The sequence below is a fragment of the Aythya ferina genome (assembly GCF_964211825.1).
Source record: "Aythya ferina genome assembly, chromosome: 8".
In the NCBI taxonomy this organism is placed as follows: Eukaryota; Metazoa; Chordata; class Aves; order Anseriformes; family Anatidae; genus Aythya; species Aythya ferina.
This window is the reverse complement of record NC_140304.1, coordinates 10161828-10176543: the sequence shown is the minus strand read 5'-3', so window position 1 is coordinate 10176543 and position 14716 is coordinate 10161828. Positions and strand designations below refer to the sequence as shown.

The following is a 14716-nucleotide window of genomic DNA, read 5'->3' as shown; positions in this document are numbered from 1 at the left end:
CTGGGTCAAGGAGAGCAGTCTCTCCTCGCCGGGTGAGCCAGGTCAGCAGAGACCCTGCCGGTGCCATGGCTGAGTCAGGCTCAGGCCCAGGCCCTGCACGTGGAGCTGACGGGCCCGTCGTGTGTCACAGGCAGCTCTGCCCGGAGCACGGGGCTCGTGGTGGGGCCGGGGTGATGCACGAGGGTGGGAAACGCTGGGATGTGTGACGGGTGAGGAGCAGCAGTGAGTCAGTGCCAAAACGGGAGCCTTCAGCTCGCGGTGCCTGCTTTGGGAGCCACCAGAGAGGCTCTGGGGCAGGTGCTGAGCATGAAAAGTTGCTGTGGTTGCTCCACAGCATCCTGCACGGCCGGGCCGTGCGATCTTCCATCATTACTGATCGTGCTTAGTCCCAAGCCACCAGATTCCTATCTCCACAGGACAACGAGCTGCCTTGCTCCAAATGCAACTGGAATTCACTGTTGTTTACAGCCCAGCTGGCTCCGTGGGGTGGGTGGGAGCTGCAGCCCGAGATGTGGCTGAGAGAGGAGGGAGCAGGAGATGGCTGAGGGCTGGCTGAGCTCGGCCTCTCCACGAAGGAGTCACCAAGGACCAGAAGGAGCACAGGAGCAGCACACAGCTGGGCTCCCACAAGGCCTGGGACCAAACCTGTGCCTTGCCAGGATCCGTGCTCAGGCAGGCAGCTCCTGACAGGTGCCAGGTCTACTCCTGATGCCAGCCTTCCTCCCACCCACGTGGCCATGGCCCCCGGCACTTCCTTCCCCAAAAGAGCCCCTGGCAAACTCAGCAGCTCCTCTGGCTGCTCATGTTGGACATGAGAGCCTCTCCGAGCCTCCCTAGGCTGGCTCCATGGCACCTCCTCGCTTAGTTCCCTGTGAACGGGGGGTACGGATGGGAGGCACCGTGCCATCATCCTCCGTGGGTCCCCCACGTGCAGTGAGCCATGGGCAGGGACCTTGGAGGAGCTGACTTTGGTGCCCCATGGCACAAAGGGACAGGATGGGTGGTGCTTCCACCCCAGACATCCTGCTGGGGGGATGCTGATGGCATGTGGTGGCTGTGTCCCGGAGCCACCTGGTGCCTCACGGCTTAGCCTCCTGCCCTGGCTGCCCACCGCGTGCCAAACCCCATCTGTAAGCAGCCACAACAGGTCCTGCCAGCCTCCTCGTGACCCAGGCCTCTGCCAGGGAGCCCTGCCACGCTGTTATCAGCCCTTCCTAAGCCGTCTTCGCTCCCCACCTTTTCCTCTTGGCTGTGCCCCAGCCCGGGGACCCTGGCAGCAGGGTGTAGGCACCCCGGTGGGTTGGGTTCCTCACCGCGTGGGAGCTGGGGGCTGAACCGCAGCACCCTGGGCACTGTGAGAGCACGGCTGGTTGGAAGCAGACCCACAGCCCCAAACCTTACTGTGCTCCCCTTGCCCATGTTGGCCAGTGCTGACCACCAGCAGCCTCAGCAGGGGCTGCCTGGGGTGTGCAGGGCTCTGCCCGTGGCTCCCTGCACGCCCTGCCAGGTCCCCGGCTGAGATCGGGGGCGAGCAGAGCAGGGCACTAAGGACAGGGCATCCCAAGGAGAATGCCAGAGTGGCTGGGAGTTACGTGGGATTGCCAGGCTGATCTTCCTGGAGCCAAAAAGTTTGAAGCCAAGCTGTCCTTGGCGACTTCTGTCCAAGCTGGAATTCTCCCCAGAAAATTATTATTTTTTTTTCTTTTTTTCTCTCTCCTTTCTCTCTCTCTCTCTCTCTCTCTCTCTCTCTCTCTCTCTCTTTTTTTTTTTTTTTTTTTTTTTCCCCTTTTATTTTATTTTTTTATTTTTATTCATTTATTTTTTTTTCTGGGAGGTCAGAACAGATTTTGCATCCTCACTCCACCCAGCCATGAGAAGTGTTTTGGCCCCTGGAAATTGTCAGCCGGAGCCTCCCATATTCCTGCAGGGCTGCGCTGCCCAAAACAGGTCTTGTGGGGCTCCTGGGGCAGTGCACGTGCATGCGAGGTGCTGTGAGGGGATATTTCTGTCCTCCTGGACCAGCTTGCCACATCACAGCCTTTGTCTACAGACCTTTTATTTTGCATTTTCCATTTAGGCTCACCTCTAGAGGTGCTGTTTGTCATGGGTTTAGTGGGAGCCCCTGCAGGGCACGCAGGCAGATGCTGGTGCTCCCCAAAAGACCCCAAAGCTGACAGGCAGCTCAAATGTCTGTGTCTCTATGTACACCAGCGTGGGAGGTGGGTGTAAAGGAAGCATGGCAGGGCATCGGTGTTGGCAACATGGCCCCAAAACCCCAGGAAGGTCTCGCCCAGCTGCCAGCAATGACCAGGGCATGTTGTGCTGCCCTGGTGTGCGTGCTCAAGGGGATTTGGGTTTTGAAACACAGAGAGGCGGAACCTTCCCTTGATCACAGGGGCTCGGGCGGGCTTGATTACAGCACGAGGTGGGCACAGCACCAACTGGCTGGCACGTCAGCGAGGCAGGATGCGTACAGCTGCCTGCACGCAGCCGGGAGGAAGAAGTAGGGGATGAGATGAGGTCAGGGGGTTGGATGCTCCCCTTCGTCACCCTCTGGCTGTTTTGTCTCATGATGCCCAATCTGGGCTCCTATCCTGAAGCATTTTCCAGGCTGTGCTGCCTGCACCCTGCAGGTACAGGTACAGGGCATGCACCAAGCTGCACGGGTCCCAGTCTCTGACAGCCCCAGCCCGGCACAGCTTGGTGAGGTGGCACAGTCAGGGAGTGTGGACTTCAGAATAATGCAGCTACAAGGCAGAACGTGTTTGAAGCCCACTTTTCTCACATCGTGGCCATGTGGCCTGAGCTCTGCGCTCAGCTCCTGTGCAGCTCGGCTTGGCGTGGCTTCTCCAAAACCCAGCGCCAAGCTGCCATCAGAAAGCCTTCCCAGGGAGAGCTGCCCAGGAAGCTTAGGGGCTCATCGCAGCCAAATGGCACAGCAAAGCTCTCCTGGTTTTAAAATTGCTCTTTTAAAACACACATCCTATTCGGCTTGGGCAGAGCTCCCCTGTGTGCCCAGGGTGCTGCAATCCCAGCTTGGCGCAGGCGTGCCTCCTGCAGGTGACAGGCGTTGGGCAGCCTCGGGAAGGGCAGGCTCCCAGCGCAGGCACACCTGCATTCACCCGCTTGACTCACGGGTGCAAACGCAAGTGTCACTGCTGAGGTCAGTGAGGAAGCCTCTCAAATTGCCGTGCAGCTCGGGCTCACGTCAGGAGCCTTCCTGCCTCGTCACACGGCTCCGTGGGACAGCTCTGCTGCACCGACGGGGCTGGGAGGGAGCGCGCCTAATCCTGGGCGCGGAGCGGATGCACGAGGGACGGGCGTCAGCTCCCTCGTCAAGCCGTGACCCCGGGGGCGTGCAGCTCTTGGGCCACCTCTCGCCCCGAAGGTTTGCCTCAGCTGGCCCTTGGCAGTCACGGGAGCGCCGCCCTCGCAAGCCCCCGTTGGCACTGGCGGTGGCGGCGTGCTCCGCGGGCACGTTTCTGCACGTGGGCCCTGCAGGGCGCAGCTGGGGTGGCTTAGGGTGCCGTGCGAGACCAAGCATGAGGATGCTGATGGTGGGGCCTGCCCCCAGCAGCTCTGCTCTGTTCCAGCAGGATGTGGTGCTGGCGCTGCTGCTCACGGGGCCGGAGGCCGCAGGAGGTGAGGGGCAGAGAGGTGCTGGAAGAGCCACGGCACGCACCGCAGGAGCCCAGTGAGGGGAAGCACCGATTCCTGGCACATGCAGCGTGCCCTTGCTGTAAGAAAGAAAATGATCTCTGGAGAGGCCTGAGCAAGAAACCCAAGCTGGCAGCGCGTGGCAGCGCACATCCTGCCTTCCCCAGGGCTTTGTGCCCGCAGCAGCTCCTCTCCTCGCTCGGCTCCGCGCGGTGGTGCTGCGGCCCCGCCGTGCTCACTCAGGGCTGCTTCGGAGAGCTCTGGCTGCGGGTTTCCTCGTGGTGGTGTGTTGTGTTTTCTTTTTTTTTCCCCTTGGAGGAGGGATAGTCAGAGTTTAGAGAGGACCGCAGGGAGCAGAAGTGCCTGCTGCTGTCTCCGCTCGCCCCCAAAGGACAGGCTTAAACTCGTCTGCAGCCCAGACCAAACACCACCGGCACCAGCTCCTTGGAAAAAAAGAAGGCAACAAAGGATGCCGGTGGCGGGGGAGACCCTGCCTATTCCAAAACCCCGTGGCTGATTCCTTTCCCTTCTTTCTCCAGCCTTTGAAAGTGGCCGTGAGGAAGGGGCTGAAGGAGTTACAGGGGGACAGGGCAGCCCCCCGGGTGGCAGCCCTCCTGCAAGCCCCCCTCCTGCCTTGCTCCTTGCTGTGATGCTGGATCCAAACCTGCCTGTCCTGGGGGGTTTTGCCCAATCCCCCAAATGCAGACTGGGCAGCCCGCAGACCCCGTGGGACACGAGCTGGGACCCCAGAAGCGCCCCGGTCTCACAGCTGCCCCTGGGGGACCCCCGCTGCCAGCAGCACGGAGCCATGGAGCTGGGCGTGAGGGAGCTGGCGCCCGGGGGCTGCTGTTTGCTGGGAAGAAACCTCCTTACCACCCATTTTCACCCGCTTCCCCCACTCGTAACCCCCCCGGGCTCCGTGCCGGGCCTCGCCCCCATCTCCCCCCTTCTCTCTCCCCCCTCCCCAGTTTCCCCGGCCGGGGGTGGGGGTGCGCTCGGGCAGCCCCCTGCGCTCCGCAGGTGGGAAGCACCGCCCGGGGCGGCCCCAAACCCCGACCCCAAGCCCATCCCCGGCTCCGCCCGCCGGGGAGGGAGCCCGGGAGGCTGGGGGCGAGGCCGGGAGGCTGGGGGCGAGGCCGGGGGGCCGGCAGGGAGGCGGGGGCCCTGCCCGGCCCCGCCCGCGCCCTCCGCGCCGCACCTGAGCGCGCAGCGGCGTCCCCATCCCCATCCCCATCCCCATCCCCATCCTCATCCTCATCTTCATCCCCATCCTCATCCTCACACCCCCCCCCAGCCCTCCCATGGCGCTGCGGCTGCTGCTGTGCCTGGCGGCGCTGGGAGCCGGCTGCCGGGCAGGGCCCCCCCCCGGCCCCTCCACCGAGCCGCCGCTGCAGGACGAGGCGGACAACCAGGAGAACATCCTCTCGCAGGTCCGGGGGGGTGCCGAGGGGGGGGTGCCGCTGTTACTGCCCCCGGAGGGCTTGGGGGAAGCCGGGGGGTCCTTTGGGGGGCGCTGGGTGGGCGCATGGGGGGGCTCTGGGTGCCCGGAGAGGGGCGTCCCATGGCCGGGCTGTGCGCCCCCCCTCCGAAATGCGCTGCGTGCTGCTGTCTGCCCCCCGGAACAGCTTTTTGGGGTGGCTGCTGGACAAACAAACCCCGTCCCGGTTGTGTTCGGGCTCCCCAAAGCACTTTCTGCAGCTGAAGGAAATTCCTGGCACGGTGCGGGGCTGCTCGGCGGGGCTGTCCCACCGCCAGGTCCCGCTGTCTGTAGGGTTATTTCGGCTGCCCCAGCCCTGCGAAGAAGCCTGGCTCGGGGCAGCAGGTGGCTTATGGGGTGGCTGTTCCCCAAAGGACACCAAGCATGAAGGGACAGCGGGATGGGCTTCACCCCTAAAGCTCCTAGAGCCTGGGTCCATCTTATTATACGGACAAGAAGACCACCCTGGTGCGGGAAGGCGGCTTTCCCCGTGTAGGGGCAGAAAGCCCAGCGCTTTGTAGGGGACTTGTCCACCGGTTTTGGGATGGTTTCCCGGAGGCTGGGGGCACCATGAGGCTCCCCGAGGGGCCTGACGGTGCCGGTGCTCAGCTGCTAGGTGACTACGACAAGGTGAAGGCGGTGTCCGAGGGCTCCGACTGCCGCTGCAAGTGCCTGGTCAGGCCCCTGGGCCGTGGCGCCTGCCAGCGGATCAACGAGGGCGCCTTCAGAGCCGAGGACTTCTACACGGTGGAGACCATCACCTCGGGACCCGGCTGCAAGTGCGCCTGCGTCGCCCCCCCGTCCGCCCTCAACCCCTGCGAGGGCGACTTCAGGCTGAAGAAGCTGCGGGAGGCGGAGAGCAGTGACCTGAAGGTAGGGGCACGGCGAGGATTTTCGGGCTCCTCGCGCCTCCCAGGGGCGCGTTGTGGGAGCGGGTGGCACCGGTGACGTCCCCTGGGCACCAGGGGGATGGTTTGCTGCCTGTGGGCGCAGAGGCACAGAGGCATTTTCCAATAAATTCATCCATCTGGGTTTAGGAGTGTACAAAAATCCCCGGGGAAGCTGCCACCACCAGCTGGCGGGCATCAGAGCCCTCATGGATGGCCGGGACTGCCTCAGGCAGCTGCTGGCAGTGATCCCCCACGGCCCCGTTCGTCCCCCCCTGCCCTCGGTGCCCCACAGCAGAGGGACGCCCCGCGGGATGCTCACAGGGCTGGTTTGGTTTCTGCAGGCTGCAAACCACTGATGTGTCAGCACGAAAGTGTGCCGCAGTGCTGGCGGGGACGGTGGCGGGGTGGCTTTTGTCCTTGCTGCGATCACAGTCTGGAGTTTTTTGGTGGCCCCTCGGCCGGCAGCACCGTGCCGTGTCCCCGGGGACGCCTCGCAGCCAGCGCCGGCCCTCGAGGAACTGGCCCCGGCTCCCCGGGTGTTTCGCAAGGACCCGCGGCCAAACCGCCTCGCGGAGCCTGTCCAAGCAGCACGTGGGGATCGTCCTTGCTGCTAGAGCCCGGCCACGGGGGCTGTGGGGAGGCTCCCCAAAATGAGGCGGGCAGTGCTGGGAGCACCCCAGGGCGTGCAGCAAATGTTGGCGGGGATTCTCAGAGCGGGGAAAAGCAAACCCCCGGCGGGCAAAGCGAGGGAGATGGAGTTGGTCGGGGTGTGCGCATCGGCACAGTGCGTCAGGGAGGGTCAGCCCGGGGCAGCTGAATCCAAAATCTCTTTTTGAGGGCCAGCAGCTTGCTGCTGGTCCTCTGCTGGTGTTCCTGGGGGCCTGGAGCCTGACCTGGAGCCCTCCCCAGCCCTTCCGTGCCCGTGCCCAACCACAGGGCTCCTCTGCCCTCTGCTCCCACGGCCATCCCCACCCGGGTGGGACCAGGGCAGGCACCTCTTAAATGGGGGCTGCAAGGAGGAGGCAGGAGGCAGCATCCCTCCAACGAGGGGGTTCCCCGGGGCAGCCGGCTCTTACTAGGCTGGCGCTGAACTTCGGCCCCCGCGCGCTGTTGCCTTTGTGAGTATTTTTATTTTTTAACGAGCTTCCCCTGGTTCCAGGAAAAACAAGCACGGGATGGCAGGAGCTCAGAGTCTGATCTCAAACGCGTTTTATGTTCACTCCTTGGCTCCTCGGCTGCCAGCCGTGTCACTTGGGGAGCTGACCCTTGGGGACGCGAGCGCCGCGCTCCCCTCGCACCCGGCACGCGGTGCTGTGCGCCGTGCCCCTGCCTGCCCCGTGGGCTGGGTGGGCCGAGGTTGTTTATCCCCTCCAGGAGCATTAAGAGTAGCCCATCGTCCCCAGATGCAGAGTGCTGGCTGTACAGGGACAAAACTGCTCTCTAATATCCCCTTGTGCTCGGACACCTGCGTTACCCTTGACTTTTGGCTACTGAAACCCTTCTGGGTGCTTCATATCAAGCACCTCTGCCTGACGGTGTGCTCCGTTTGCCTTGCAGCTGTCCTCCATCGTCGAGATGCTGGAGAGTGCCTTCTACGGCTTGGACCTGCTGAAGCTGCACTCAGTCACCACGAAGCTGGTGGGCCGGGTGGAGAGGCTGGAGGAGGTAAGCCTCACCTTCGGGCTGCAGCCAAAACCCTGTACCTGGTGCCTGGGGTGGGCTCAGAGCCTCCTTAATGTTGGAGGAAACCATAATTAACTCTTCTGGCTCATTCCTTGGTGCTGCTAAAAGATAGATTTGGTTCAGTATTTCCCCTGGCTAGCACGATGCAGGGTGGCAGTTCGCTGAGCCGTGCTCAGAGCGAAGAGCGCGGTGCGCTCCCCGGGTCTGTGTCTGGGGCAGCAGTCCCACATTCTTGTTGGAGCAGCACGGACCCGTTCGGCTGCAGCCAGCGGCCAAGAAGTGGTGATTTATAAAGCCAAAATTCCACTTGCAAAGTGTTTTGGGAAGGCACGGGGTGCTCCGCCTCGGGGTCAGGCGAGAGACAGCTGAGAGGAGCACGCTTGGCCGCGAGGAGCCGGCTTTCCAAACAGGGTGTTGACCCAAAAGGAGGAAAAGGGTTTTGAGGTCTGAAAATAATAAAACACCGCTGTGTGTGCTTGCAATCCCACCCTCCTCCTGCGGTTTGGCTCGCTCCCCAGGTGTTGTTGGGGCTGCCGTTGAGTCCTGGGTGAGGAAGGAAGGGGAGCGGTGACACGGGGCTGTGCCACTGCGGAGTGGGGCTCAGCGTGGGGGGCGTCCTGCCCCGGGGGTTTGTGCACGCCTGAGGCCAGCGAGGTGAAAATGTCAGCTCGGAGGCTTGGGGAGTGCCAAGGAGAGCGTCCCCGTGCTTTCCCTGCTCTTGCTTTTCCAGCAGCACCCTTTGAGGATGTGCCCGACAGCGCCGCGAGCAGCCGGGGCTTGGGGAAGGCACCTCCGAAGGGGGCAGCTGCGGGCAGCAGCTGGGAGCAGCCTCCTGTCCCCGGCCTCGCACCCAAATTCCTGCCCGCGGGGCCGGCTGCAGGGGACAGCTGGGTGCTGGGGGAGGTCTCGGCATCGCTCCAAGGTGTTGGCCCCCAGGCGAGAAGGGTTTTGGCAGCTGCTCCCCCGAGAAGCAGCTGAGCGGCCTCGGAGAGCATCACAGGGCACCGTGTTGGCCCTCTGCTCACAGGGAGAAGGGTTTTGTCCCCCTAGAGCAGATATTACACAAAATAAGTGACAAGGGCACAGGACAGTTGGAAACAGCCATGATTCCTGAAGGAGGAGGGTGTCAAAGCTGCTTCTTTCTCTCCTAGGAGAGCATCTTAAAGCTCCCCTCTTCCTCTCCTTACTGCAACAAAAAGCTTGCCGAGGAGTCCCCGTGTTACAGGACTCGGCCTCAAAACTAAACGCAAATCGAGATTAAATGCCCTGCGGGGTGGTGGGCTAACCGGGCTCGGGTGGCTGTTTTTGGAGGGGAAGGGACTGCCAGTTTTTTTTCCAGCATGACAAGGTGTCGCGCACAAACGCTGCGTGGTTGGACCCCGGAGCTGAGCTTGGCAGAGCTGGCACCTCCTCTGCTTCGTCGTCAGCTCGCAGCTGTTGCTTCAGCTGGCAGCTCCGGGGTCACAGATGGAGGTCACGGCGGATTTTAGGAGAGATTAATGGCAGGACAGATTCGAGATGAAGGATCGGGGGGGAACTGCCTCCAGGCTGTGTGCAAAAGTGCTCTGATTGATGTGCCGTCTACTCGAGCGGCTGAAGATGGAGAGGACCAAGAGGTTTTGAGCCCAGAGCCCCCCTCCTCCAGGGGTCCGGGCTGGGGTGAATCCCCTCTCTCCTTCCCAGGGCATGGCCAGGAACCTCAGCGGGGAGCGAGCCGCCGTGGAGGAGCCTCTGCAGGAGCCCCAGGGCCGGGAGAACTGCTCCAGCCTCATCTCCAACAGCCTCGCCGACATCGAGGGCTCGCTGCAGAGGGACGCGGAGGCTGCCTACGTGCACACCGAGGTACAGCCGCCTGGCACCAGCCCTGCCCTGCCTTCCCCGTGCCCCCAGCGCCACGCCATAAGGCTGGGCATCGAGGCAGCCCAGCTCTAGGTTATTATTTTCCCTCCCCGCTCAGCAAAGCCCGGCCCCAGCCTGCTGCTCCCGGCACGGCCCAGCTGCAGCCGGGACGTGGGAGGCAGCGGGACCGGGCTGCTCCCCGCGCCTCCCCCTCCTGCTTTTCCAGGTCGGAGTGCTCGGAAAGACTGATGTCATTGCGGGGCCGGCCGGCAGCCGCTGGGAAGCCTTTGATTAGCGGGGCTCGGGGGCTCCGGGGACGGGCAGCGCGTTGCTTTCCATCACCAGCAGCTCCCCGCCAGCTCCCGCGCCCGCAGGCTGCGGGCAGAGACGTGGGCATCCCGTGGGTCTGCCCCACGTGGGGACGATCCTGCTGGGACTGGGCTTTCTGTGCTGCTGCTGCGATGAGCGAGGAGGGTGTTTGCGGGGGAAAAGCCCCACTGGGGTGTCCTGACCCCCTCCCTGCCCTGGTTGTATGAGCTGGGGAGGCTTTGTGCTGCTCTGCGCCTTGGTGCTCTGGCCTCTGCCCCCTGCCCGTGTGATGCCCGGGCCCCCAGGCTGCCCTGCCCGTGATGTGGGGGGCACGGCTGGCAGGGGGGTGCCCGCTGGGGGTCCCAGCCCTGCCGCGGGGCCGTTATCACCCCGAGTGACCTCATTTCCCAGCACTCCCCCTTCCGCGCCGTTAATTGCAGCGGGGCTTCGAAGGAATCCTGGGCCCGTCCCCGCAGCCAAATGGGCACGGCTTCAACGCTCCGTCTGTCTTTCCATTTCGCTTTAATGAGGTGAAATCCCACAGACCTGAGCCGTGGCTGCTGGGCTCTGCCTGCGCTCGGCTGCCCAGCATCACTCGTGATCCAACGCAGGGCACGGCAAGCCCCGAGGAAGGATGGCACAACCCCTGCCAACCCCCCGCCCTTTCCCCCAAAAATCTTCCCATAACAAGCTCCCTGTCTCCTGCAGGGCAAGTACGAGGAAAGGTTCCTGAAGGACGAGACCATTTCTCAGCAGATCAACTCCGTCGAGTCCCTCCCGGAGCTGCACCTGGCTCCGGAGGAGGAGAAGCCCAAGCAGCTCCTGCAGAGGAAGCTGCGGCTGCGCAGCCGGCCTCCTTCCAAGCCCACCATCGTGCGAGGGGTCACCTACTACAAGGCGCAGTCCGGAGAGTTGGAGAACGACATCGAGGAGCAGCGTGAGTCGGGTTTGTGGCCCCAGTCCCCATCAGAAGCAGCCTCGTCCCTCGGGAATCTGTGGGGACAGCGTGGGGGACACGGTGCCTTCGGAGTAGGGAGCAGGGGGCTTGGAGACGTGGGCTGGGGGACGGGGTGCGGAGGTGCTGGGCCAGGCTGCTGGCAGGGCAGGGGAACCAAAGGAGTGAGCCGTGGGGATGGATGAGCTGCTAATTCCGGAGACGTGGTTTCTGAGAGGAGGCCAGAGCAGGAAAACCGAAGCTGCGGGATGGAAATAAAGGGGCAGGAGATGAAAACATGGGGTGGAGGGGAGCTCCGAGTCCCGCTCCTCTCAGGGGTGCTGTGGGGCTAGCGCTGGGCGTGTTGGTCGAGCAGCAGGACCAGCGGGCAAACCACCACTGAGAGCATCAGTGTGGGCATCCAGCGCCCACACCCAGACGGGTGGGCTTGGCACAAGGGACGTGGGGCGGTGGGAGGAGGAGGCTCGTGGCTCCACTGACGCCCGTGTCCGTGCGGCAGAGGACGAGCTGTTCAGCGGGGACAACACGGTGGACCTGCTGATCGAGGACCAGCTCCTGCGGCCCAGCGGGCGGGCGGGCGAGGCTGTGAGGAAGCCCTCCCCGGTGGGGTGGCCGCCCACCCCCAGCAGCGACCCCACCACCGCCGCGCCGACCACCCTGCCCTTGTCCCCTGCCGCCTCCGTGGGGCCGACTCCGGACCCCAACACCGTGAGCCCACCGCCCCCCACCCCGGGGACCACAAGCGCCCCATCGGGGCTGCCCGAGGAGGGAACCCCGCAGCTGCCGACAGCATCGGCCAGCGCGGTGGCACCCACGGCTACCGAGAGCCTGCCCGCGGCCACCAGCCACGTCCCCAGCCCCACTGCGGCCACCGCAGCCCAGAGCCCGTGGGACATGGGGACGAGCCCTGAGCCTGGCACCGGGAGCAGCCCGGGACCCCCGGAGCAGGCGAGCACCCCCGCGACGCCGCTCAGCCCCACGATCCCCGCCACCCCGAAACAGGCGCTGGAGGAGGAGGACATCAGGAACATCATCGGTGAGTGCTCCTGCGCGTGGCCACGGGGGCAGGCTCGTGCCCAGGGTGCGCACCCCTGGGTTTGGTCGCTGGTGGGAGATGCTGGGCTCTTCTGGGGCACCAAGCTTCACTTGTTCACTCTGGAACCTACTGATGTCCCCTCCCTGGTTTGGGGGTGGAGAGGGGTGATGCCTGCTGCCCTGCCTCCAGCCTGGTGACCCCTCTCTGCCCGCGCAGGGCGCTGCAAGGACACGCTGTCCACCATCTCGGGGCCCACCACCCAGAACACCTACGGGCGCAACGAGGGGGCCTGGATGAAGGACCCCCTGGCCAGGGAGGAGCGCATCTACGTCACCAACTACTACTACGGGAACACGCTGGTGGAGTTCAGGAACCTCGACAACTTCAAGCAAGGTGGGGTTGCGCCGTCCCCGCGTCCCCGGGGCTGTGCCAGGCCCTGCTGGGCTGCCACAAATACCCTCCCAATAGGGCTGGGAAGGACCTTTTTGGGTGGTGGTACCCGGTGTGGGGTTCACAGCACGGGGCAGGACCAGCTGCCTGTGGTGGCTGTGACCTTTCATGTCACCACGGGAGGTGTGGAAGGGGGTGCAGGAAAGGGAGGACTTCACCAGCGCGGTGTCTGTGCCTCTCAGGGCGCTGGAGCAACTCCTACAAGCTCCCCTACAGCTGGATCGGGACGGGGCACGTGGTCTACAACGGGTCCTTCTACTACAACCGGGCCTTCACCCGCAACATCATCAAGTACGACCTGAAGCAGCGCTACGTGGCCGCCTGGGCCATGCTGCACGACGTGGCCTACGAGGAGTCCACGCCGTGGCGGTGGCGGGGCCACTCGGACGTGGACTTCGCCGTGGATGAGAACGGCCTGTGGGTCATTTACCCGGCCATCAGCTACGAGGGCTTCAACCAGGAGGTGATCGTGCTGAGCAAGCTGAACGCCGCCGACCTCAGCACGCAGAAGGAGACCACGTGGCGGACGGGGCTGCGGAAGAACTTCTACGGGAACTGCTTCGTCATCTGCGGCGTCCTCTACGCCGTCGACAGTTACAACAAGAGGAACGCCAACATCTCCTACGCCTTCGACACGCACACCAACACGCAGATCATCCCCCGGCTGCTCTTCGAGAACGAGTACGCCTACACCACGCAGATAGACTATAACCCCAAGGACCGCCTGCTCTACGCCTGGGACAATGGCCACCAGGTCACCTACCACGTCATCTTTGCCTACTGAGCCCCCCGCCACGGCGGGGCACTGCGAGCGAGGGGCCGCCAGCACCTTTTGTTATTATTATTATTATTTTTATTATTATTATAATTATTATTTTGTACAAATCAAAGAGTAAATGATTTTTTTTTTCGGCGTTTCAAGCTGTTTTTTTTTGTTTTGTTTTGTTTTTGTTTTTATGGCGGATTGTAGATCGATCCCCAGGCCGGGCCCACCCCCTTTGTCTCTGGTGCACCCTGCTCCTGATCCCCGGGGCAGCGTGCAGGGGCCGGTGGCAGCAGGGCTGCTCCTTCGGGAGGGGACGCCGGGCTCCACGCATGCAGGAGGAGGTGGCCCTACTCCTCAGCTTTTTTTTTTTGAGCAACCCCAGCCCCTGGTGCAAAGCTGGCCTTTCTGCTGCAGGCTGCAGGGCCCGGCGGGACGCTGGTGTCCTGGTGATGGGGAGCGTGTCCCCGCTCGGCACCGGCAGGTGCTTTGGAGAACCCCTGTGCGATGCGGCTGCGAGCGCAGCCCCGGTGCTGGCACTAACGCTGAGGACTGTCCCCTCTCCCCCTGGAGCCCCGGGGGGCTACGGGTGCCAGGCTGGGAGCCAGCAGCGGGAGGGGGGCTGTAAATAGCTGTAGATGACATGTTGGTGCGCTCTGTAACCCCAAATCCTCCCCCGCTGGGATTTGCCGGGTGCTGCTCTGCTGGAGGGCACGGCCAGCAGGAGCCCCCCGCCTCCCCAGCCTGGCACCATCTTGTATTTACCTGCTGTTAATAATAAAAGATCAAGTACCTTTGCAGCTGTCTGGGGCTTTCTTTGGGGCTGGGTCACCCCACAAAAGAAACACGTGCATGGGGCTGCTGCTCAGGCTGGGTTCTGCCTGCAACCGCTTGTCCTGGCGTTGCTGGAGCAGCCCCTGTCCTCCCAAGGGACGGGGAGACGGTGACGAGTGTGGCTCGGGGCTGCCTGCTGCAGTCCTAGAGGGGAAGACAAAAACCCAACCCGCCCAAGGTGGCACCTGACCTGCAGCCACCCTGCGCTGCCCCCCCTGCAGCCGCCTCTTCCCCAGGGGGCCAGGAGGAGGGTGTGGGTGCCCCGCCAGCCTTTTGTGCACGTAAAGCAGCATGAACAAGCCAACTAGTGTAATAAATAAGAGAACCATTTTATTGCCATCGGTGCTAGGGACACAGACAAGAGGACCACACGGGAAGAGAGGTGCTCTCCGCCACCGGGCTGCAGCGGTCCCACGTCCCCAACCCCTCTGCGCCAGCCCCGGGCTCGGGACTCTGCCCTGCCACCCCCGTGGCCCTTTCCACGGCACCATTGTGACTGCACCCATGGGTGCACCCCCTCCCTGCCCCAACCTACCCACCCACGGCACGGATTTGGGAGCGCGGCCATCACCGCCGGGTCCCCGCCGTGGCTCCCCGCAGCAAAGGGTCCCCCCGGAGCACCGCGGGGCCGCGTGCCTCTGGCTGGGGCACAGCCGGGGAGTTTCTGCTCGATGACTGCGCGAGCTGGCCCGCAGTCAGGTGGGGCCCGGGCCAGGAAAACAGAACTGGTGCAAGGAGCGCAGCCAAGCCCCTCGCCGAGCCCGGCTGCTTCCCAGCAGCTCCAGCGCCGAGGGGACGGGGGCCGCGCGGCGCTGACTACGTG

The 14716-nt window shown here is 63.8% G+C and overlaps 1 protein-coding gene across 2 annotated transcripts; it reads left to right on the top strand.

Moving 5' to 3' along the window:
* Window positions 1–4886: 4886 nt before the first annotated feature.
* On the top strand, window positions 4887–13859 carry OLFML2B (olfactomedin like 2B). 2 transcript variants are annotated; one of them, XM_084526869.1, is made up of 8 exons: window positions 4887–5087; window positions 5744–6007; window positions 7582–7689; window positions 9391–9549; window positions 10564–10792; window positions 11310–11846; window positions 12063–12239; window positions 12479–13859. In XM_084526869.1, the coding sequence occupies exons 1-8, from the start codon at window positions 4959–4961 to the stop codon at window positions 13078–13080; spliced, it is 2205 nt and encodes a 734-aa protein (XP_084382995.1). In that variant the 5' UTR covers window positions 4887–4958; the 3' UTR covers window positions 13081–13859. The 2 variants fall into 2 exon arrangements, with proteins under 2 accessions (XP_084382995.1, XP_084382994.1); XM_084526868.1 differs by having other exon boundaries at window positions 10564–10801.
* Window positions 13860–14716: the final 857 nt, after the last annotated feature.